Source organism: Chiloscyllium plagiosum, unplaced genomic scaffold (genome assembly GCF_037043375.1).
Source record: "Chiloscyllium plagiosum isolate Xiang-an unplaced genomic scaffold, Cpla_swu_hap1 HiC_scaffold_31, whole genome shotgun sequence".
Taxonomy (NCBI): domain Eukaryota; kingdom Metazoa; phylum Chordata; class Chondrichthyes; order Orectolobiformes; family Hemiscylliidae; genus Chiloscyllium; species Chiloscyllium plagiosum.
Genome location: NW_028270169.1, coordinates 39,966,586 through 39,991,683, shown reverse-complemented (window position 1 = coordinate 39,991,683; position 25,098 = coordinate 39,966,586). Strand labels below are relative to the sequence as shown.

The following is a 25,098-nucleotide window of genomic DNA, read 5'->3' as shown; positions in this document are numbered from 1 at the left end:
GCTAGTAATAGTCAGTAGAAGGAAGCCAGTTTATTTTTCCTTCCCAAACCAAATCTATTAGCTTTACACAAAACTAATACCAGAATCAGGCAAAGAAAAATCCCAGAGTGTAAACCAACAAAATACAATGTTAGATTCATATCCCTCAAAACAGACACAAAGCTTTTCTCCAGTAGAACAATAAAAGCAGCAATGCTATTTCAGCTGGATGGCAGACCCCATTTTTAAATTAATTTAATGTAGTGACATTTAGTGACTGTTAGTTGAGTGTTGAATTATATATTGTGTCATCAATTTTTTGGGACTGAGTAGTGGAAATTGTAGAGAGGGCTAGTGTTGAGACAATACTGAAGGGACCATCAGCACTGGTGGATCACTCAACTGCTGCTTCTCCTGATAAAACCCTTACTTAAGCTGTTTTACCTTGACTTGACTGTTGCAGCTAGCCTTCTACATTCTACCGCTCAAAACTCTACAGACTATATCCTTGCTTGTGCCAAGTCTTGCTCACTCAGCACCCAATTACTTTCAGACCTACACTGATCGCAGTTAAGCAAATAATCAATGTTAAACTTGCATCCTTGCTTTCTTGTTCTTCTATGACTTTATCTGTCCAGATCTCTAATCTCCTCCAGCCCAGTAATCTCTTAAATACCAGCATTCATGTAATTCTGACCTCTTCAAAACACTGGTTTTAGTTTCTCCACCATTGTGCCTTCAGTTGCCTCAGCCTGAAGATTTGGTATTATTTCTGAGTTTCTCTCCTTTCAGATATCCTTTAAAGCCAGTCTACTTGAACAAGCATTTGGCCATTTGCCTAATCCTACCTTGTATGGCTTGGAGTTCAATTTTGCTTCTTAATACTTCTGAGAAGCCACATGGTATATTTATTAGATTACAGACACTAGGGCAAGTATCAGTTGTTGTTGGAGATGTATCTTACTGAGTTTGTTCCATTCCATTTACTGAATACCTTTATCATGAATACAAAGTTTACCTTCTTATGGATGACTAGACTGGTCGTGATACCTTGCCCATTAAAAAAGCCTGGCTATACTTACCTGCCCTAACCAAACTGGTGATGTAAGGTCAACCACTTTACCAGATCATCCTCTGGCCCTTTGAACATTTTGTATTCTTTTAACCTCATTGCCTTAATTTAAAATCCCCACAATCTACAGGCCCAAACTTACTTCAAATTTCTCACTAAGGCAGCTTAATTGCTTTCCACTTTCGGTCTCTACAATGAGTGACTCAATCCTCAGTAAATTAAATCTCCAGGCTATTCCATTTCCCCTTTAGTTTCATTGATCTCCTGAAAGCCCTTAACCGTTTCCTCAATGTAAATTCTCAAATCACAGCCACTCCTCCGCTGTTGACTAATTTTCATCACTTCAAGTTCATCGCTCCCAGACTTCAACATATCTAGTATGGGCATATAATACTGTGCTTACAAGAGCAGCCTGGCATTCTGCAGTGAGTAACTCACCTGCTAACTCCCCAGAGCTTGTCCATTAAATAAATACAGTGCACGAGCAGAAGTGTGACTGAACACTGTACTTGCCTAAAAACGTATGACTCTAATGGCACTTTAGAAGCCTAACAAAATCCAGAACAAGGCAGCCTGCTTAATCAGTACCCTATTGTACAAGGAGGCAATGTTGTAATGGTGATGCAACTGGACTAGTAAGCCAAAGACCCAGACCAGTGCTCTGGGGACACAAGACCGAAGTTCATGATGGCAGACGATGAAATCTGAATTCAATAAGAATCTGGAATTAACCCTTATTAATTGTCATAAATATCCACCTGGTTCACTAATGTCCTTTAGGAAAAGAAATTGGTTGCCCTTACCTGGTCTGGCCTACATGAGGCTCCAGATCCACAGCAATGTGGCTGACTCTTAACATCCTTATGAAATAACCTCACAAGTAACTCAGATGGGTGGGCATAAATGCTGGCCTTGCCAACATCATCCAGATCCCAATAATGAAAATACAAAAATAAACAATGAAGAATAATTCTCACTTAAGCTTTCACTCCCCCCACAACAACACTGTGCATTATGTACAAGCTAAACTACAGCAACTACTCAAACCTACTCTGACAATAAACCCCAAATCGCTAACCTCCAGCATGCAGAAGGTGATATAGTGAATGTAAGTACCAAGCCAAATCACTTTCAGGCTTTTCCAAACATTTCTTAGTATGGACGCCAAATCTTTGTATCTTACCTGCAATGGTGTCTCCTTTTGGCTAACCAGAATTCTGAGTCACAGTTAAAACAGTGCGATGCCATATGGTCAGGGACCCATCGTGTCACCTGCAATAAATAAATCAACTTGAAAAAAAATCTTCTAAGATGTACACAAACATCCAATAACCAATATCCATGTCAACCACTGTTAACATATATTAAACTACAGATTTTGGAAAATTTTCTATATTTTGTTAGACTATAACTGTGCTTAAGAACTGAAGACATGACCTGTTAGCAAGAGAGGTTAGCACTGAAAGAAAAACTGACAATTCCTCATCTTTTTGCAAATGAACTGGATTGGTTTTTTTGGACCAACACATACCCATCTATACTTGATTTTGTTGCCTTTCCTGGAAACTTATGCCACACAATTATTACAGATGTATTTAGATTTTCCTAAGCTTAATCTTGAATTTTTGTAAACAATTTCAGTAAGTAATGATCGTTACTTGGAATTGGAGAGTTCCGAATCTCAGACTGCTCCTCGTCAGGGGAATATTGTGGAGGAAGCACTAGTGGGAAACTGGGAGAGAGTTAGTGCAAGGTATCAGAGGAAAGGGAAGATTAGGTATAGGGAGCAGGCAATGGAGAGTGGAAGGAAAGTGTGGGGTAATTTAAGGAATAGAAACATGAATGCCCTGTGATCAGTCTCATCTGTGCCACCATTCAGGGAGATCATAGCTGATGTACCTCAACTCCATTTTCCCACATGATCCCTTTATTCTCTTAGCAACCAAAAATCTATCACTGTCTTGAAAAATCTCAACAACTATGCATCGACAACTTTCTGGGTGAGAGAATTTTAAAAATTTGCAATCTGCCTCAGTTTCTAACAGATGACCCTTTATTCTGAGATCGCGATCTGTACTCCTCACAGTCTAAACAGGGTAAACTTTGCTTATATTTACCTTGTAAAGTATTGTATAAGCAAATGGGTCTGATACAGTTCCAGTTACTTACAATACGATGATGTTACAGATTATTTTGGGAAAAATTTCGGCATCCAAAGGAATTCCACACTGGCCTTGATAGGGAGCAAATATATTCTGTTCAGCTCCTGAGGGTCTCAGTAATTATGCTGACTTGTAAATGTAGTTGACCCTTTTGCTATTAAAAGGAGACCTAAACTGTACAAAATGCTCCATGTGTGATTTTATGAAGATCCTAGATAACTCAAGTAAGGCCTTTCCTTTATATCAAAATCTTTTATTTTAAAGTCAAACATATCACATGCTTTCCAATCTGTACATTGACTGCACATTGATAATTCATACAAGGAAAACCCCATTGCTCTGAATACTTTATTTATTATTTAAATATTACCATTTTTCTTTTTTCTCCCCCAAAGGCTGATACCTTCACAATTCCCTCTACTAAATAGCGTCTGCCTTGTCTCATTTAATCGATGTTTATTTCTCTGCAGCTGCCTTGCATCGAATTACATAGGATATATGGCATAGTAACCAGCCACTCGGCACAACTAGTCTGGTGTGCCACAAGCTCCTCTCATCATCTCATAAATCTATCAGCACAGCCATCTTTTCAGTTCGCCTTCATATACTTGCCTAATTTCCCTTAAGTGCATCCTCTAAGTCTGTTTCAACATGTGTTTACTCTACTAAAACACAAGTACAGTAGACCATTCAGCCACTTGAGCCTCTTGCACCAAGGAGACCATGGTTTTCACAATGTAAAGACGTCTCTGAAGTGATCTCTCAGCCTTCTTTTTCCAAGAGAGAAGAAAACCATCCTGTTTATACTCAGGCATTTCTGGTATCATCCTCAAATGTTCTTCACACTCTCTCCCCTACCTCTATATCCTTTGTTTTAAGGCAAGTAGAACTGCATACAGTTCTCCAACTGTCATCTCAACAAGATGTGACACAGATTTATCTTTCCTACTTTTTAATTCTGCCTGTGTAGAAATAAAATCTAGCTCTTTGTTTGCTTTTGTTTATAACATTGCTAACACGATGCAATTTTTTTGTAATTGATATATTTGTACCTCAAGAACCTCCACCTAGACTTGAACCAATAGTGGCACCTTGTATTGCCCACCCAAAACGTGCATCATTACATTTCACTACTAATAATTTGCCAATTATATACCCACTCTGGAATTTACTCATGTCTTCCTTAACCAACTGGAGTCCTCCTCAGGATTGTGCAACTCCCACCCAGTTTGATATCACCCATAAATTAAACAGCCGGCCTTGATCTCTACAAGGAGCCCAAGGAGGCTGGTGGCAAGACCAGGAGTAAGCAGACTAAGGCAGCCAGTGAGAATGACAGCAGGCAGCCTGAGGCAACAACAGGAGCAGGAACAGTCTGCAAGGTGACAAGAGCAGACAGCCCAGGGCAGGAGTGAGGTTCAGCCCATGTAAGGAGTGTGAGCCCCAATGGCCAGGCCCTTATGGACTGTGGTGTTGAACTGTTAACTCTGTTACTACTTTTTAGAAAAAAGGACTGTCATGTTCAACTTTTTAAACTTAAGTTTCTTCATTTTCCTGCTGTGTCCCAAGATTCTGTACCTTGGTACCCAAGAATGGTGCCATAAGTAGTGACTTGCAAAGTTATAATTTATTCTGTGTGACAATAAGCTTAAATCAGAAGATACAACACTAGAGATTCACACAAGGACCCTACAGAACTCATAACATGAGCACTTAAGTGGGAACTGCACAAAATCTAAGGACAGACTGGCTTTGGACAGTTCCTTGTACTCACTTGGGTACTTACCCAAAATAAATTATATCCTATTTCAATATCTGGCTAACTACATAACGCCCTTCCACTGACCATCCAACCAATTTCTGACCAGACTCGATTATACCCCAACTCAACTGCCTTGTCTTGATATCCACGAACCACCAGGCCACTCTCCTTAACTGAACACAACCAACCATTAACCAACCTGCTCACTCTCCAACCCACTTATTTGCCTCACCAACCTATCGATTCACTCCCTCACTAATATTAAGACCGGACTTTAAAACAGTTCATCAGTTAGTGTTGTAGGAAGGGAGCAAATGCAAATTTCATAAGACTCCTCCAACACTGCACACTTCCATGAAAGTTGGGCTGAAAGATAGTGGAAGAAATGTGCAGTAGTGTTGAGTAGGGAGAATTTTCCAATGGCAGCAGCAATCTCACCCTCAATACTGCTGCTAGAAAGATCCTGCCAATGTATTTTTAATTCCAAATCACTCAACTAAATTGTGAATAGTAATAGTCCCAAGCTTTGTTGAACATTATTGCCCATCTTCTGCCACTGTTGAATAACTATCCTTCATTCCCACTCTGTTTTTGTCTTGAATCTAGCTAGCAAGCAATCTATTGCACTATTTGTCTCAATCTTTCAATCTTATTTGTTAATTTATTATGGGACACCTCATTGGCAAGCCTTTTGAAAATTCATATTATTACATCTACTATTACCACTGTGTACTCTCTGTTATGTCTTCAAAAAACTCAAGTTGGTCAAATAAGATGGCTATTTTGAAATCCATGTTAACTATTGATGACATTCAATGCTCTCTAAAAGACCATAAGACATAGGACCTGAAATAGATGATCCAGCCCATCATGTCTGCTCCACCAATCAATGAGATCTTGGCTGATCTGAAAATCCTCAGCTCCATTTTCCAGCCTTTTCCCCATAACTTTAATTCCCTTACTAAGAACATACAAGGCTGAGATAGATTTTAGTGACTCAGTTCAGACAGCTCGCTGCAGTGAAGAATTTCACAGATTCGCTAGCCTCTGATAAAATCATTTTTCAGATGTCTTAAATGAAAGATCCCTTAATCAAATTATGACCACTGGTCCTAGATGCTTTGCACAAGGGGAAGCAATTTTTCCAGATGCACTTTGTCAAGCCCCCTAAGAATATTATATGTTTCAATAGGTCTCCATTTCTTCTTCTAAATGCCATTTGGTATAAGCCCAAGACTCATCCTGACCTCATTAGAAATTCCCTCCATAACAGGAATTGATCAACTGAATCTTCTCTAGTTTGCCTTCAAATCCAGTACGTTTGCGGAAGCTATTTTACTAAAAATATTCCATTATTTTTCCTATCACTGGTGCTCAGTTTTGCATTCCCCTTAGTCTATCTGTTTTTATAGATATTTTTATTAGAAATTTGACATTTTTACAAGTTTACAAAAATAAACAAAACTCTCAGATATAAACATTGATATACAATTAGCTCAAATATACAATAGCCAAAATTTGACAAAAAAAAACAAAAACAACAAAAAAAACCGAAAAGAAAAAAAAACAAACAAACAAACCTCAACTATCTACTAATCTAACCTACAACTAACCAGGATGTATATTTAAGTCTCTTACATGCTCGGGATGTGTTAGCATCAGATATAATAAAACCCGTATTCGTGCGGGATTCCTCCCCCGAGGGGCCACAGACCAGCCAGGTTTGTAATCTCAATTAAATTAAATAAAAGCCCTTGTTAGGATAGCCGAAATATCTGTATTTATGTAATTCAAAAAGGGCTGCCATATTTTATAAAATAATTCGGTCTTTCGGTGCACCATATTTGTAAGGAAGTCAAGGGGAATACATTCCATAATTAGTCTGTGCCAATTTGAAAGTCCAGGGGGGCCCTCCGCCACCCAGTTCATCAAAATATTTTTCCTTGCACAGAAAGAAAGAATAGAAAATAGTCTCTTCCCGTACGTGTCCAGGGAGGGAAAGTTCGAAAAGCCCAAGAGGAGAGATACGGGGTCCACTTTTATTTCCGTTCCTAAAATTTCTGTCAGGGTACTTGCTACTTTAGTCCAATATCTACGGATCTTATGACAGGTCCATAAGCAATGTACAAGAGTGCCCACCTCTATTTTGCATTTAGGACACATTGGAGATGCTCCTGCCTTAAATTTTGCCAATCGAACCGGTGCTATATGGGCCCTATGAAGTATCTTCAGCTGGATAGCCTGGGTTCTGTTACAAATAGTAATTCTTCTAGCATTTTCCCAGATATCATTCCACGTTTCTGTGGAGATTTCTAGTCCCAGATCCTGATCCCATGTTTTAAGCAGATTATCCATATCTCCCGATACTTCATCATGTAGTAAATGATAAATATTACTGACGGAAGATACCCCCACTGGTCGTAGGACACTACATTCTCTATCGGATTTATAAAGACTATCTAATAACGTAGTCTTCTTCTGTATATAATCTCGAATTTGGAAGTATCGAAAGAGGTCTCCATTGGGTAATCCGAATTTCTGACGCAGCTGTCCGAAAGACATCAGGACCCCATCTTTAAATAAATCCCCGAGACATGAGATACCCCTGGATCTCCAGAGTTTAAAAGTGGCATCTGTTAACCCCGGTTGGAATCCCCATGCCCCCACTATTGGTGCATAGGGGGATGTTTTATGTGAATTACCCTCATTTTGCCGCATTATATTCCAAGCCTTGATTGTATTCAGTATTATAGGGTTTTTACAGTGATCTGTAATGATTTTCCTCTTGTCTGAGAATAAAAGGTTAATAAGTGGGTATTTTACTTGAGAAGCCTCGATGTCCAACCAGATTGATTGTGGATCAGACAAGACCCAATCAGCTATGTAACTTAATAGGGAACTTAATTGATATTTCCTAAAATCTGGGAAGTCCAATCCACCCCTTGCCTGTGGAAGCTGTAGCTTCTTCAGCTTAATGAGGGGCCGCCTATGATTCCAGATAAAGGAACTCAGCCAGCCGTATAATTTACATAAAGCCGTCCTCGGCAGCATCACCGGAAGCATTCTCATAGGATATAGGAGACGGGGCAGGATATTCATTTTGATTAATGCTATTCTACCCAACCAGGAAATTGGCAGGTCTCCCCATCGCTGGAGGTCCTGCCTTATCCTTTCCAATAAATACACAAAATTAGCCTTATACAACTGACCAAATACTGGAGTAATAAAAATGCCTAAATATAAGGAACCCTCCAGGGACCAGCGAAAGGGAAAAAGGGAACCGTCCGCTAAGCGGGGTATCACAGCAAGGCCACCCATTGGCATAGCCTCCGATTTTGAAAAATTAAATTTATAGCCTGAGAATGCACTAAATGTATTAATAACTTGGATTAAGCGAGGTATGGACATCAAAGGGTTACTGAGGAATAGAAGAACATCATCTGCATAAAGGGTAATTTTATGTTTACCTGTACCAATCCTTGGGGCCACTATATTAGGATCAGCTCGTATAGCTTCTGCTAGTGGTTCAATTATTAACGTGAATAACAATGGCGAGAGGGGACATCCCTGACGGCAGCCCCTACCCACACTGAAGCTATCCGAGCCTAATCCATTGGTAACCACAACTGCTTTGGGATCACTATACAATGTTGAGATCCATTTGGTAAACACCTGTCCAACGCCAAACCTCTCCAATGTGTAAAACAAATATGACCATTCGACCCTATCAAATGCCTTTTCCGCGTCTAATGAAACCACTACTCCTGGTATCTTTCCCAGATGACAAGCTTGAATCATATTCAGAGCCCTTCTAACATTATTGGATGATCTACGGCCCTTAATAAACCCCGTCTGATCCTCCTTTATAATATGTGGCAGTATCCTTTCTAGTCTCAGTGCTAACGTTTTAGAGAGGATTTTAAAATCTACATTTAGCAAGGATATTGGTCTGTATGATGTACAATCTTCTGGGTCCTTTCCTTTTTTAAGGATAAGAGAGATATTTGCCTCTTTCAGCGAAGGCGGGAGACAGCCCTGACTATATGCACAGTTATACATGTCCATAAGTGGACCAACCAGTATTTCTGTAAATTCTTTATAGAATTCAGCTTGAAAGCCATCTGGGCCCGGCGCCTTACCATTTTGAAGGTGCCTAATTGCATCAACTATTTCTTGGGGTGTAAGAGGAGCATTTAGGACCGATACTTGTTCCGGAGTTAGGTCTGGAAAAGTCAAATTTTTAAAAAATGACTGCATCCTCTTCGTCCTATCTTCACAATCCTGTGATTTATATAACTCAGAATAGAATTCTCTAAAGGTCACATTAATCTTTTTATGATCATGAGTCAAAATACCCGTACTTTCCTTGATAGACATAATAGTCTGAGGGGCCTTTTTTTTCTTTGCAAGAAATGCTAGGTATCTACCCGGTTTGTCGCCATATTCATATAACCTTTGCTTTGCAAATAATATTTCCCTCTTAGCCGTTTGAGTAAGTGTAGTGTTTAGAGCTGTCCTAAGAGCTGTAATCCTTTGCAGTTTAATAATAGAAGGTCTATCAGTGTATGCTGTTTCAGCCGCTTTTAAGCGGGCTTCAAGCAGACGCTGTTGTTCTCCCTTTAATTTCTTCTGGGTCGCTGAGTAGGAGATGATCAAGCCTCGCGTGTATGCTTTGATGGTCTCCCACATCATTGACGGGTTGCTAGCTGTACCTGAATTAATTTCTAAAAAAGTTTGAAATTCTTGAGAGAAGTACTTTACAAATTTACTATCTTTCATTAAGAAGGGGTCCATACGCCAATGCCGAGGGGATGTCCCACTGTTCCTCGCCTTAGTTTCCATATATACAGCAGCGTGGTCAGAAATTGCTATATTACCTATTTTACAGGATGATATGGAATTTTAAAAAATCGAGGGGGCAAAAAACATATCAATTCTGGTATGACATTTATGTGGATTAGAGTAGAAAGAAAAATCTCTACCCTGTGGATGAAGACATCTCCATACATCTACTAATCCTAATTCTTTGTTCAGATCCATCAATTGTCTAGATCTGGGAGATACTCCTGCAGTACTCTTGGGAATCCTATCTATTTCCGGATCCATAATACAATTAAAGTCTCCCCCTATAATTATATGACGGGCATCAAAAGCCATCAATTTTGAAAAGGTTTCCGTTATAAATTTAAAGGGGTGTGCCGGGGGGCAGTACAAATTTAAAATCCCATATTCCTCTCCATTTATGAGGGCTTTAATCAAGATATATCGTCCAGATTCGTCTTTTATCTGCTTTAGGATTTTGAAAGGGAAATTCTTCCGAACAAGAATAACAACTCCCCTGCTTTTTGAGTTAAAAGATGAAAAAAAGGCCTGATCAATTCCGCCCTGTCGTAATTTCAAGTGTTCTTTATCTGACAGGTGTGTCTCCTGTAGGAGAGCTATATCAACTCTTTCCTTCTTAAGATTTGATAATATTTTCTTCCTTTTAAGTGGCGAATTACTCCCCTTGACATTCCAGGTGCACCACTTAACCGACTGATCAATCATAATCCTCTGGGCCAATCCGAGACCCCTCGGGAGGGGGAACCCTATCCAGAACATCCCGAGCGTGGAACATGTAAAATTTACAAAAATAAAGCCTCTTTAATACACCCACAACAATACAGTAAAAAACTATTTCTAAATAAAAAAAATATAAAACGTATCTAAGTGGAGACTTTCCCCCTTGTTCCCAGGGGGCGTCACTTCCTCTCCAAAAGTCCCTCATATCCTCTCCCAACCAATGCCCCACCCTTGACCCAGGCACTCCTCAATAAAATGAGGAGAATTCAAATATAGTACAAAGCTAGAGTTAACAGTGAGCACCCCACCCCCACCCATACCAACACCTGGGTATATTTGGTAATGTTAATACCATATATAAACATATAACTATAAAATTACCACTTCAACAAATAATAATTAAATATGATAATACAAAATAACGAAGGGAAAAACAACCCCGCTCCTAAAGACAGAGGTAAGATCGAATAAGGTAACCACCTCCCCCCACCAACATTAACCAAATCCCCCAGCTTATATATATATATATATATATACATACACACACATATACATACATCCCTCATATATACATAAAATAATAACAGAAAACAACTCCAAGGGGGGGGGGGAGAAAATCAAATCCCTCTCCCCACCCCCCATGATAATATTACGCAGTAAGGTAAGAAAAAAAAAGGGAGGGGATATAAACCAAAGCTGTGGGGGGGGGGGGGGGGGGAAAGCGGACCAACATCCATTATGTCCTACAGTTTGTCTAAGAGAGTCCAAGAATTCCTTAGCCTTTTCTGGTGATCCAAAGTTATATACGGATCCTTCATGGTTAAAGCGTAACATCGCTGGGTAGCGTAAGGAGTACTGAACATTTAAGTCCCTTAAACGCTTCTTCGCCTCGTCGAATGCCTTCCTCTTTCGAACCAGAGCCGGGGAAAAGTCCTGAAATAGCATGATCTTGGATCCTTTGTAGATCATAACTTGGGGGTCTTTTCCGAGATTTCTAGAGGTTTCTAGGAGTATCTGCCTCTCCCTGTAGCTCTGCAGCCGGAACAGGACCGGGCGTGGGCGCTGGTTCGAGCCGGGCCCGCGTATTGCGACCCGGTAGGCCCATTCCACCCTTACCTGGCCTGATCCAGCTTGCAGATTTAAAAGTTGTGGCAGCCACTGCTCCAGGAATGCTGTAAGCTGGCCTTCCTCTTCCCGTTCGGGAAGGCCCAGCAAACGAATATTTTTTCGGCGACCTCGATTATCGAGGTCGTCAATATGATTTTCCAAGGTCCGGACTCGCTGCTCGAGAGTCCGGACCTGATCCACGGCCGATTGAGCGGTTGTCTCGGAGGTCGCGGCCTTTAGCTCCGCCCCTCCAACTCGGCGTTGAATTTCTTCAATCTCACGGTCGTGCTTCTGCAGCGCGGCCGAGAGTGACTCCCAACGGTTTCTGGATTCGACGATAAAAGCATCGATCTTCGAGTCAAGCTTGGAAAGCATTTCTGCAAGACTTGCTACTGTAGGTAAGTCCCCCGGGGCGGCTGTGGATGCCTCTGCTGCAGCTGGAGAGTGTGGGGGAGGGGTTCCTGCTTGCTGAGAGCTGCGGGCTCCCTTCCCTTTAGTCATTTTAACTTAGGATTAAGTTGTTTAAATATAATATTACACAACTAATTGAGTTACTAAACTATTATAAATGATTTATAAATGATTTGGTGAGCTTGGTAGGGGGTAGGTGACCCACTGTGCCCAAGTCTTGGGAGGAGCACTATAGACTCAGTCTTACTGGGTCGCCGCCATCTTGGATCCCCAGTCTATCTTCTTATACAATTTTGTATAGTCAATAAACTTGGAGCCATTACATTTTGTTGACTCATCCAAATAATTTATAAAACCACAAACAGTTGAAGCTCAACCACTGATTTGTTTGATGTGCTCCTTGTAATAGTTTACTAACCCAAAAAAGAACTCATCTACTTCTACATTTGTTTTCTGTCCACTAACTAATCTTCAATTGTGTTAAGATAACCTCAATCTCATGGTGGTACAGGGAAACGCAAGGCAGGTAAACAAGAGAAACAGAGAATGTGCTTCCTTTACAGCAGGATAGCGGATGACAGAGGGGCTTTTGTTGAAGTCCAAGGCACTGAATAATTCACATCTGCGCAATATAACTCAAAATGAAAAAGAAATGCAAATTCTTCACAAAGGTTTAAAAGAATGGCTTCCTGACTGGAGTTCTCCATTTTGTGGTTCTGTTGTACAAAGAATGACAAACAACCTATGCTCTTACCTCAGTCTCCTTCCTATCCACAGGCTCCCAACTTGCTTCTGAGCGCTGCTCGTCACTGTGAACGGACAGAGATTCCTCAATATCACTGTCATCTGACTCTCTCAAGCAGGTCTGCAAATCAGAGTTGTTGAAACATTTACCATATAACAGCACATATTATCAGTAACAAAAGGTGGTGAACTAAATCCATAACGCCTACACTGTACCAAACCCTACCATTCATACCATATACATTAAACCCCATACTGTTTCTATACACACGCGCACAGAAAATCAGATAACTTTAACAACACAAACTACCAAATCCACATTAGTTATGTTTCATGCTGCAGCAAGTTCCACACTGTGGACACCACAGATTCATTTTGTTTACAAAGTTATGGACACAGATTAAAGGTTTTTGGTAAATTAGAAATTCTGCTACCTGACCCATTTACCTATGTTGGGGATTGTTCAGGAAGTGTACCCAAACCAGAAGAGATTTCTGCTAAAGTGAGGGACATTACCAGAGTAAGAGCAAGAAAAACAAAAGTCTGTGGGAAAATTGCAGAGATGATTTTAAAAGGGCACAAGCACTCTGAAGAGTTCATTGTGCACTTAAGGGCACAAACTAACCTCTAGAGGTCAGCACCTAGAAGTCAGGTCAGAGAGCAGGATCCTGATTGCAATCCCCCTCAAATGAAAAAAAAATCAAATTTTTAGAGTGATATCACAACAACCTTGGAAGAAATGCAAGAAAATCACTGGAGAATCTAACATAATTTTCCTGCAGTGAGAGTGACTTAAGAGTACTTGAACTCCAAGTTGAAATTATAGACTTTGGATCAGAATTTTACCTAATTTTCATGAAGGGATGCTATATTTGGCCAGAGAGAAAGCTATAAGCAGACACATTACGAGAGGAGGCAGAACAATAGAAAGTGTCCTGCTCTTCAGGGGTCCCATATTTACACACACACACACTTGATTTTAAGTAGCTATTTAGTATAGATAATTGGACGTGATACCCATTGTTATATGGAAAATAGTTTAATCCTACTCTATATATAGTTAGGTTACAATGAGCAAACTGTAGCTTAATGTTTCTGGATTACAACTTTATCTCTCGCACTAAATGTTGAACAGAATACGGAGAAGACTACTTCTAACTGACAGTTAAAGGAATCGACTAACAATGTTCTTATAGGAGAAAGAAAAGGAAAAGAAAGAAAATTGCATTTGCACACTAAAACATGGAGCATTACACCCAAGAAACAGACTGCAAAATCCACTGGCACTGAACTCCATTCCAAGTGTTATAAAATGGAAGTGTAGGCTTCTCAATTGTTCAGTGATAGAAGTCCCAACTTGCTGTCGCGCCAAGCCAAAAAGGTTAGAAAGCCCTTAGTCTGTGTTTGATTACCAGATCACAATTAGCTGTCACTGTATGTCACTTCAGTAACTTAGAACAGGAAGAGAAAAATATTCAGGCCATAGCTCACTGTTAACAGTGACAATGATGCATGGGTGTGACTCAAATTACATCTCTTTATGAGTGTGATTTATTAACTCCTACTGATCTCTTGGGGTTTGGACAGTCAGTCAATCACACCTCTGCTAGCTATCTCAGTGAGCCATTTACTGATCTCATAATCATACTCAGAGCATCTCTAGCAATGACTTTCCCATAACCTTACAATTACATGTCTTTGGCCTTTATTCCCTTTCCACATTCTGTTTCTTAGCAATATCTTTAAATAGTATGCCTTGATGCTGTTTATCTACATTGATGAGATCTGATCCATCGATCTATCATTTTACTTATTTATTCTTAGAGGTATTAAACATCTGTGCAAAATGCTGTCTTGAACAAGTCACTGCTGACTCCAACGTAATCGTGAGAATAGTTAACATCTGTTGCCTGTATTCCAAATTGCAACAGCCCCATTTACTCATAACCTGCTCATAGCCTTAGCCTGGGCATCTGGATTACTAGTCAGGTGACAGTACAGCTCCAACACAGTCTCTACAACATTAATTGCAATACAAGAATAAACATAACTTACTCCACTTATACAGGGCATTTGTGGGGCCACGTCTGGAATGCTGTGTGCAGTTTGATCTCTATAGCCAAGGAAGGGTATACCTTCCCCTGACAGAGTGCAACAATGGTTCGATGGACTAGTACCTGCAATGTAGGATTGTCTTAAGTGGGCCAATGAGTAGAATAAGCTTGCATTCCCTGGAGTTTAAACGAATGACAGATAATTTAATTGAAACATATAAAAATAAGGGGTTTGACAGATCAAATGGTGAGAAAATCTTTGGCCTGGCTAGGATATCTAGAACATGGGTCAGATTCCTAGAATAAGGGGCTGGCTATTTGGTTATGAAATGACACGTCTCTTTACTCAAAGGGTTCTGAAGCTTCAGCCTAGAGCTGTGCATGCTCAATCACCGAGTTTAATCAATATCTTTGGTATGAGGAGTTTAAGGGATAGGGAAGGTGGATTTGAGATACATATTAGCTTCAATCTGGTTGAGTAGCAGAAATGGTCAAAGTCTACTTCAGCTTATTCATGTTACAGCCTTGATTCAATATGCCTCTGAACTGGCCATGTTTATGGATTCTCTTCATCCTGATATCGGTACCTATCCCTTCAACCACATTATGACCACACTTTGAAATTCCCTTTCTAAACTCTCTTGACTTAATACCTCCCATCCAGTTTCTTAAAAAAAAGCTTTTGGATAAACAAGGTTAGACATGACTGAGGTGCTCTCAAAAATAAGTGGGTTTGAAACATGTCCAACCTTACATTGGAAGAATCTGACAAATATGTAATGTAAAGCTATTAACTTGGAAAAGCATTTCAGCAGAAGTCAAAAAATTTAGTTGAGATAAAGAGAAATGGGGTAAAGTTGCTGAACTTTTGAGATAATAATTAATATTGGCATTTAATACCTTAAGTGTCAGACATCAGCCATGGGAACCAGTGTGGGAACCCTTGCCCAAGGTAAAGGGGTCTAAATTTAAGTGCGAGGCCAGAAATTTCAGCATGCAAGTCAAGGTGAGACTTCAGGGACTGCTGTATTATTACAGTTGCTGCCTTTTGGACCTCTATAATGCAAAAGATCCCACAGCACTTTTAAAAAAGGGATCAGAAGAGTTCTCAGCTTTCTTGCCAGTATTCATCCTTCATCTGACATGGTGAATTTCACATCATGGCCATTTATGAAGCTAGCCTGTGTGCTAATTGCTGTTGTACTTCACTACATTACAGTCACCACACTTCATAGGCAGTGAAGTCTTTGGGACTTTGAGGATTTAAAGTTGTTAAATAAAGGCATGCTCTTTTGTCACCCTGAACAAAAATTGTCATAAGTTGTTAAAAGACTCTCTTCACTTACAAAGTCATCCCCGTAGTCAATATCCAGCTCCACTGGGGATGCACAGTACTGCTGACTGTCTAGTCGCATCTGAAGTTCATGAACCTGTCGACGAAGTAATTCTACCTCCTGCTTGTAAGTTGCCTCAATTTGTCGTAACCTTTGTTGAACAGCATCTACAGGAAATGGTAATCCATCATCATCTACATAGCTCGGTGACATCTCCAAAGTTGTGGGAGCAATCTGTCCAACTGGTTGAAGTTGTCTCCATTGAGAGGAGTGTGTGAAAAAACCACAAGTCTTTACATTTGATCCTAATGAATAAAGGCTGGAATGGGTCTGGTGGGATTGTCGGAGACTTTTAAGTGCTCCTAATTGTTCTTCTTTAAGCAGGTAGTGTCCACTCATGGCAGAACCCACTCTCAGGTGCTTATTATTTAGTCCTTTATAATGACAACCATTCAGTTTGACTTTCCGGTGACTTGTCTCTCCGCTATAGGCAGATTTTACCAAACCCTGTACATTTTCCCAGTTGGAAGCTAATAATGAAAAGTCACTGAACTGACTCTGACAAATGTGTTTTCTGGTAGTCCTCACATTCTCTATTGCTGTCCTCCCAAACTTACATTGTTCTGCTACATTTTGAAGTCCATTTGCAAGCAGGACACCATTCTTCCCAAAATTCAAGTCTTTGGGGAAAGAGAAACCATCTGCTTTAGCCCTGTCCTCAGTCACAGTCTCTGTGGAGCTCTGCATAGTTGAAACTTTCTCCTTGATATTAAGCACATCTGCCACAGAGTGGAGGTAGGGTTGTAAAGCAGGATTGCCCTCATATCCTGATAACTGACTAGTGCCCGAGATGGTCTTTGCAGATGGGTTTGATATAAATGGCTCACCATGACCTGGGAGATTTTCATAAACCCTACATTCTTTTGGTTTATCCAGAGTTACTTCATCCTTTGCAGTAACCTTAAGTGTTTTTTCTTCAGTTTCTTTGTTGGCTATTACATTAATGCTAAGATGATGTAAAGGTTCCTGCTGTTGAGTGTCTTTGGGGTGAGTTAATGGTTTGAGGTTTCTGCAGTACTCTGTCCTTTCATTCGGATTTCTGCTTTCGGCCAATTCTTCCTCCTCTTTAGGGAGAGGAAGGTTATGAAATAGATTTTCTTCTCTAGCTTCCTCTGCTGTTTCTACTGGATGTATTAAGCCAACTACTTCTTGCTCAGGATGTGGTGTTGCAGCCCCACTTTCAGAAACATCAGGTGCATCAGGGCCATCAGGCACAGCACAGCCATCATGTACAGCCAGCATCGGTATGTTTTTAGGCTCCGGAGTGAGACATCCTTCCTGACAATGTTGGTTTATGTTCGGATCACTGGATGTTCTTGTCAATGGAGTCCCACTGTCACAAGCCAAAGGAAGATTGTCCACAGACCGGGCTTTCGGTAATCTAAAAAGAAACAAAGAGTCAATAGAATTTACACAATAAATGCAAAATTCAAACTAACTTTTTAAATTTTTTAGTGGAATGTGAGCTTTGTTCATTGTCCATGGAGTGGTTTACAAGGCCATTCCAGAAGACAATTAAGAGTCAACCACGTTGCTGTGGAGTTTTGTCAAATATAGGCTGGACCAAATAAAGGTGATCCTTCCCTGCAGAATATTGGACATTTTTTTTTTTAAAGTGACAACCAATGGTAGTTTCATGGTTAAGAGGTTTCAGTTAGAGGTTCAGTTCTAAAGTTATTCATTGAAATCCAGGTTCACAAATTGCCATGGTGGGATTTGAACCTACATCCATGAAAATTCACTGGGTCCTCTGGATTACTAATCCAGTGAAATGACCACTGTTCCATTATCTCCAGGATGATGTTGGTATTTGTGCCAATCTCAGATTTGCCAAGTTTCCAATCCTCAACATGCAGCATTTGCAACAGTTCTAAAGCTTCAACGAAGAGAAGAGGAGACTAGATCTCAGTCACTTCAAGATAGGAGTTTCTAAACAAGAGGTTAAATATGGAGCAAACTAGTCAAATGCTGTGATCAGAACAGAAAGTGAAGCAAGAGGGGATAACAGAAACTGAATTAATTCCCACACTATTAGGGGGAGAGATTTGGGCAGTAAAAGAATGGACAGTCAAAAAATCGTTAAAGTCTATAAGTGACAACAATGTCTGATGCAGGCAGATCCACTGTGTCTGCAGTGGCAATCCAGTCTAATAATGAAGAAATTTCAATATAATATAGGTATATATTTTAATCTGGGCTTTCCAAAATCTTATGTTTGCTCTAAAGATGTCTACTCCATGTCAGATATAGCAAGTTTCTAATGATTTCAAAAGATGGACACAAAATACAGAAAACAAATGCTTGAAATTAAACATCTTGTATGAAATACCTCAAGGTCTTGTTTTTCAATTTCAGCAGAAAAAATTTCTAAAAGTTGTTGATTAGAAATGTTAATTTTCAGGAATAATTTTATTGTTTCAAAGATCTATGTTTTTGCTTCACCTGCACAGAAAAACTTAAATCAGCAGCATTGACCATATACAAGGTGCCTGATTATTGTAATACCTGCTCTTGATTAGAGCACATTCATCTCATTCCACTAATCGGCTCTGTCATTCAAATTCTTATTTCAATCAGGGACAAGTCAACTGCTGACAACGGATTTAGAAACTTCACTGATAAATAAATCTTGCATTTTATAGTAACTTCCACAACCATCTAAGCAACTTTGAGGGAATTAAATATTTTTCAAGTCCAGCCCCTGCTGTAACTTAGGAAATGTCAATTTACACTTAGGAGTGCGACAATTTCTTTTGTTTACATTGATTGAAGGACAAATATTGGTCAGAGCACAGGAAGCAGCACTGTCTGAAGACCTTGTTCTCCCATTTCACACAAAAGATGGGAGGGAAAGGAAGAACACCAGCAGTTTAAAACATGCTTACGATCCAAAGGAACGTGACATGGAGGGAAGAAACCGACTCCCACTATTCACATCATGTCAAAGAAGAATCTGCAGCTTCTAACTTCTTCCTCCACAGCCACCCAATGATTTTTTTTAGTGAATTTAGCTCTTTCCAAATACTTGCTCTCATTACAATTACTTTACGGATTGTTTCACAATAAAATCCCATATCTCATCATAGGATTTCAAGAACAGATGCCTACTGACACTGGACTTGCATGGAGGTTTGCAAGTTATCGATTACTAACAGTGTACGGAGGGTTTTAAAAATCAGCAAAACATAACTAAGAACTTGGGAGGGAAAATATCGTATACAAGAGTAAACCAGTAAGAAATATAAATTTATTGAAAGGCTTCTATAACTATATAAAAATGAAGAGGAGCAAAATGGATTCCTCAGAGGCAGAGAAAGAAATTATAGTGGAGAATAAAAAAAAATGCCAGACACACATTTACCATCTGTCTTCACAATACAAACATAAAAACGCACAGTAAATGGCAGAGGACTAATGATCTAATGAGTGAGAAACAAAGTAGCTTTTACTGGGAAATAAATAAAGTACTGGAAAAATTAATGCAACTAAAAGTTGACAAAGCATCTGGGCTTGATGGCATACATTAATGGTTCCAAAAGAAGTGCCTACACAGCTCGTGAATGCATTGCTGATCTTCCACAATTCTCTAAATTCTGGCATGATTTTGTGGACTTGGAGATATCAGACATATTCAAGAAAAGGAGACAGAGAAAATAAGGAGCTATGGTTATTTAGTTTGACCTAAGTGGTAGGGATAAATGATAAAATCTATTACTGAGATCATGATAGTACAGCACTTCTGAGAACTTTAAATGGTTAGACACACAATATATTAGCATCACTGTTTTAAGAAAGGGCAATAAGTTTCTGAAGGTGTAAGAAGCAAAGTAGATCAGTGGAAATGGTGAATGTCATATGAAGGATTTTCAAAAAACATTCCATAAGGCATGTATGGGGTTACTTATATGGTCACCTCACCAGGGAAGCACACTGGAAATAAAATTTCACCTTTTCTGGAGTTATCACAAAAGCAAAAGATTTTTTAAAAATATGCAGAATTCCCCAATGTGCCTGACTTTCAGCACCAGGTTGACACAGCATGGACCTGGTTTCTCTCCTCAACAAGAATTAGTATTTCTTACAAATAGACACTAGCTACAAGTAAACAATTATTAACAAAAACAGAAATTACTGGAAAAACTCAGCAGGTCTGGCAGCATCTACAGAATGAAACCAGAGTTAACTTTTCAGGTCCAGTGACCCTTCTGAAGGACTCTTGCAGTTTAATTCAGGGCTGTCAAAGTTATTCTTCAGAAACAGTCTTTCATGATTAGGAGGTAGAGTTCAGCTTTGTAAGCTATAGTTACATTTGGTCTCTTAAAAGATTTACCTACAACATCAATTGATGCTTCATCCTCTCCCTCTTCCCTACTGGCAGTGAATGCAAATTTTGGTCAATGCTCAACTGTTACTGCTCTCAATTGCCAGGAGAAGCTGAATGCTTCACCGAAACTTGTCTCTTTTCCAAATTAACTGCAATAGTTTTGCAGCAACTCCATCTGTTGAGTATGGAGCAGCTATGGGGGGGTTGACTCTCAAGAGGAACATCATTAGATGGTGAAATGCTGGATAAGAAAGGTGAGACATTAAGGTTATATAGATGACTTGGAGAAGCTGAGGTTATTTTTCTTACAACAAAGATGGCCAAGGGATTTGATAGATGGGTTTAAAGTGCTTGGATAGAGTAAATAAAGAAACTGCTTCCAATAAGTGCAAGGATTGATAACTAGAGAGAACAAATTGAAAGTGATTGGGAAAGAAACCAGCAGCCAATGACAAACATTTTGCACAACTGGTTAGAATATATATCAGGAGAAAGTGAGGATTGCAGATGCTGGAGATCAGGAGCTTAAAAATGTGTTGCTGGAAAAGCACAGCAGGTCAGGCAGCATCCAAGAAGAAGGAGAATCGACGTTAAGCCCTTCACGTCGATTCTCCTTCTCCTTGGATGCTGCCTGACCTGCTGCGCTTTTCCAGCAACACATTTTTAAGCTAGAATATATATCATACCATTTAATGGAGTCTTATATACAGATTCAAAAGTAGCCTTCAAAATGGAATTGGATAAAGACTTGATGGAAAACCAAATGTACAAAAATGGGGATAAAGTAGATGAGTAGAACCAAGTAAATTATTCTTTGAAAGTTTTTAATATGACTTGCTGAGACAGAATGGGGATCTTAAATGCACCACTCCACGAATCCGTTAAAAGTTCACTGGATTACGATCGGTTTCTCAACGCATCCAAATCTTATTAAAAGCTGTTGCATTAATCTGAGTTGTGAAGGCACAATAAATATTAACTGCACTTCAATACAACTGACCAGAATAGTAAACACAGTCTACACACCGGTCCAATGACTTTCCATTTCGTTCCTCTGCTGCTCCACTTCGGGAAAGGCAGAGATCAGCACTGCCAGCTGGTACACATGGGGATGAAATAGGCAGATACACAGCTGTCCACACATGAAGTGCCCGAACGTGACACACTGGGTGTAAAACCTGTCAAAGGAAGTTACAGCTTTTAATCAAAAAAAAATTTTTTAGCACAATTTCTCATCTGTCATTGCATAACAGCAATAAAGATTACCATTGACATAAAAGAATCACCCAGCGTGATTCTAAGTCATGTATACTATCCCTGGCCTACTCTGTGTGAGATAACTCAGAACAAACTTACTTTTAGGATCATAAAAACAAAGAGTTGGAAATACTCAGTGGGTCAAGCAGTATCAGTTCTGATGACAGGGCATCACAACCTAAAATGTAAACTCTGTTTCTCTCCACAGATGCTACCTGACTGACTTAGGCTTGTATTTCAACAGTCCAGTTTAGGGTGGCCTTGACTAGGATTGATTTGAATGGTGCTCACCGTTTCGCCACTGGGGATGTATAGGTAGTTCTGGAAGTTTTTATTCCCAGTTCGCAACAGTGACCAGATTGAGCATGTGCGCTTATAGATGTTGCGTGCCTCTCGCTCTCTGCTATTGTTACAAAGGAATGTTCCATAGAGACATGAATATGTATGTTGCACCAGCTTTACCTATGGAGAAATAAATAGGACAGTGGGCTCAGGTACAAAATTCCAACAATATATTTCAATATTAATAATAAACACTTGACCATATATTATCAACTGAGAAATAAATCTGAAGAATTCATGATCAAACAGCAGGTGAACAAGATTCAAAATGTAAAAGGAACTATCATACCCAAGTTTGGGTTTTGAAACTGTGATGAATGCAGCAAATCTGAAGGAGGAGTCAAAAGGTATCTATTGTTGTGACAGCTCAATAAATAACTAGGTGAAACAAGGATTATGCTGGATTGTGTATTTGGAGCACAGAAAGAAGTTTTAAAGAACAAACTATCACAGTAATATTGAGTGAGACCAAACAAAATCCAGAAAAAAAATTAAGACTATTAGAGAGACAGTGACTGCACATTAAACAATTTTTTCTTTGCATCTCACCCACGAAAAAGTTGCTGCATGAGTCTGTCAGATATGGAAATGATTTCTTTGTCTTGGAATTGAGTTTTACAGAGAGCCAAGTATTCTTCTGAGAGATGATCTATAGTTATTAGCATTTTATAAGGGTATATGCTGCCAAGTTGAATTCATTCCTTACCCCTAATAAATGCCTGATGACTTACACTGGATCTCAGTCACTTAGCCAAGCAATACATCAATTTTGAAGTTTAATTTTGGCTTTAACCTCTCAATTTAATCTCTTCCAGGTCCACAATCCTTCACATCTAATTATAGCCTCTTGACCATCTCCAGTTCAACTGCCCCACCGGTGAACATGCCTTCAGTGATTTAGACTCTCAGCTCAATAATTCCCTCTGTAAATATCAGCAGCTGGCTAACCCTCTTCCTTCCCTTCAGGTATGCTTAAAGCACATTTCTCCATTTAAGCTTTTGGCCATCTGTCCTAATATTGCTTTATGTAGATTATATATAAATAAATGCTTTTGTGAAAACTTTAGAGATTTTATTAGGTTACAGGTATTAAAGAATTGCGAGCTGGTTTGGAAGTAAAAACTGAGTTGTTTATTGATTAAACACAATTCTTGTTGCATAGAATACTTACAAGGAATGCATCACTAAACTCAAAGAGACAAGGGAACTGCTTCAAAAGCTGATGAACACAGTCCAGCCACTGCAAAAACACTGGGCACTGCTCACTCAAGTCGTCCAGATTTTCAGAGTGGCCACATCGATCACCAAATTTATGACCAAAATCCAGCCACTCTGTTTCCACCAGAACCTGGAATCCCTGTAAATTAAGAAACAGTATTACTGATTTCAAAATCTAATGACAGGATGCAATAAAATGACAAAATGTACAATATTGACTTAAAACTTGAATACCACCCATTAGGAAATTAAAGAAAAAAAATAATAATTTTGGAGTCACTTCTGATGTTGGGACTTCACTTAAATAGCCATGTCTGTTTCAGATGTTAGCGGATCCACTGACTTTCAATGTTTCAGATTAACAGTGGTTTCCCATTCTATTATCTTCCCTTAGATTCAATGATGGAGTCATGTTTTCACGATCACATTCCCATTAAAAAAAAATGTATAAATGCTTTTCTGAAGTCAGAGAGATCATGTTGTTGCTAGTTATTTACAGCATCTTTGTTATGGCGATAACAAATCCTCTGCCTTTATACCACTTTTGTGCTAGATGACAATCACAAATCTAACTCAGTTACTCTGAATGAATGGCATTATTTCAAAATGAATATCTGGACAATAATAACAACAGCTTTATTGTAATAAATGTCATTCCAGTTGCAACACTGCCTATAATTACGATAGATAAGTCACATATCCACATCCAAATCCAACCCATCAATGGGCTGAAAATCTTTGGCTTTATGGATGTGATGTTCCTTTTGTGGGAGGGATTTGGGCAACCTCAACCAAACTGAGGATGTGCAGGCCCAAAACGCTAACAGCACTACCTGACAATGCGAAGGGTCATAGGTTTGCTGGAGTGAATGCAAAATATTGCATTGGTGGTATGTTAAGGTGTGCAGTGCAGACGGAGTATCTTTGAGGAACCTGAAGCTCACAAAAAAAATGTGTAAAAAGCAAGATGTGGATTTTGTACCGTTGAGTCCTAATTCTATGGGTAGCTTTGATCATGTTTGCTTTTTTAAGTTTATTAACATGTTATATCGATAAAGGTGGCAGTTACATTTATGAAACTTATGCAAATAGCAAACTTAGTTACCTGGTGACCCAGCCATTAGTGCTGACTTAAATTTAATAAGGATTAACAAAAAGGAGTCTTCTATAAAAAGACTAAGCATCACTAAAATGCTATTTCATCCAGTTAGAGAACTTCAGGACAAGATTTCTGAAGAACAGCACAAACTTTACATTACTTGATGATTATGTCCTTTGATGAGAAGATTGTTGCGGTTTAAATTACTTTACTAGCTTCAATTTCTTTGCCCTTTTCCTACCTGCCTGGGTCAGCTTTGGATGCCTGTTTCATGTTAAGCTATTCCCAGTTTTAGTCCTGTTTATGAATTTTTTGTGCTGCCCTAGCTCAGAATTCTGAACAAATTATGCAGCAAAAGCAAAATATTGAAGTCCAGTTTCTCAGTTGAAGCTTACTCTCAAACTATTAAAGAGGACAGAAGCATTGTTCATTTCATTATTGAGTGCATTGCTCTTCTTTACATATTGTCTAATTGTTTTTCTTTCAGTCAAGTCAGAGTTCCTGAAATTATCCTAAACACAACATCTTTCACTTTCAAGAGCTTGGTCAGAAGGAATGAAGATGAGCTCTTCAATGGGCTTCAAGCATTCAGCAGAATTGGATTATATCGA

The 25,098-nt window shown here is 39.3% G+C and overlaps 1 protein-coding gene across 1 annotated transcript in view; it reads right to left on the bottom strand.

Moving 5' to 3' along the window:
• LOC148141901 (phosphatidylinositol-3,5-bisphosphate 3-phosphatase MTMR4-like) overlaps positions 1-25,098 on the bottom strand; it is a 67,443-nt gene that overhangs the window by 754 nt on the left and 41,591 nt on the right. Inside the window, exons 12-17 of the mRNA XM_087977132.1 lie at positions 23,342-23,527; positions 22,120-22,290; positions 21,598-21,749; positions 16,200-17,628; positions 12,810-12,920; positions 2,235-2,323 (exon numbers count right to left, since the gene is read on the bottom strand). Coding sequence (XP_087833258.1) covers positions 2,235-2,323; positions 12,810-12,920; positions 16,200-17,628; positions 21,598-21,749; positions 22,120-22,290; positions 23,342-23,527 — 2,138 coding nt within the window. The remainder of the gene's footprint in view (positions 1-2,234; positions 2,324-12,809; positions 12,921-16,199; positions 17,629-21,597; positions 21,750-22,119; positions 22,291-23,341; positions 23,528-25,098) is intronic.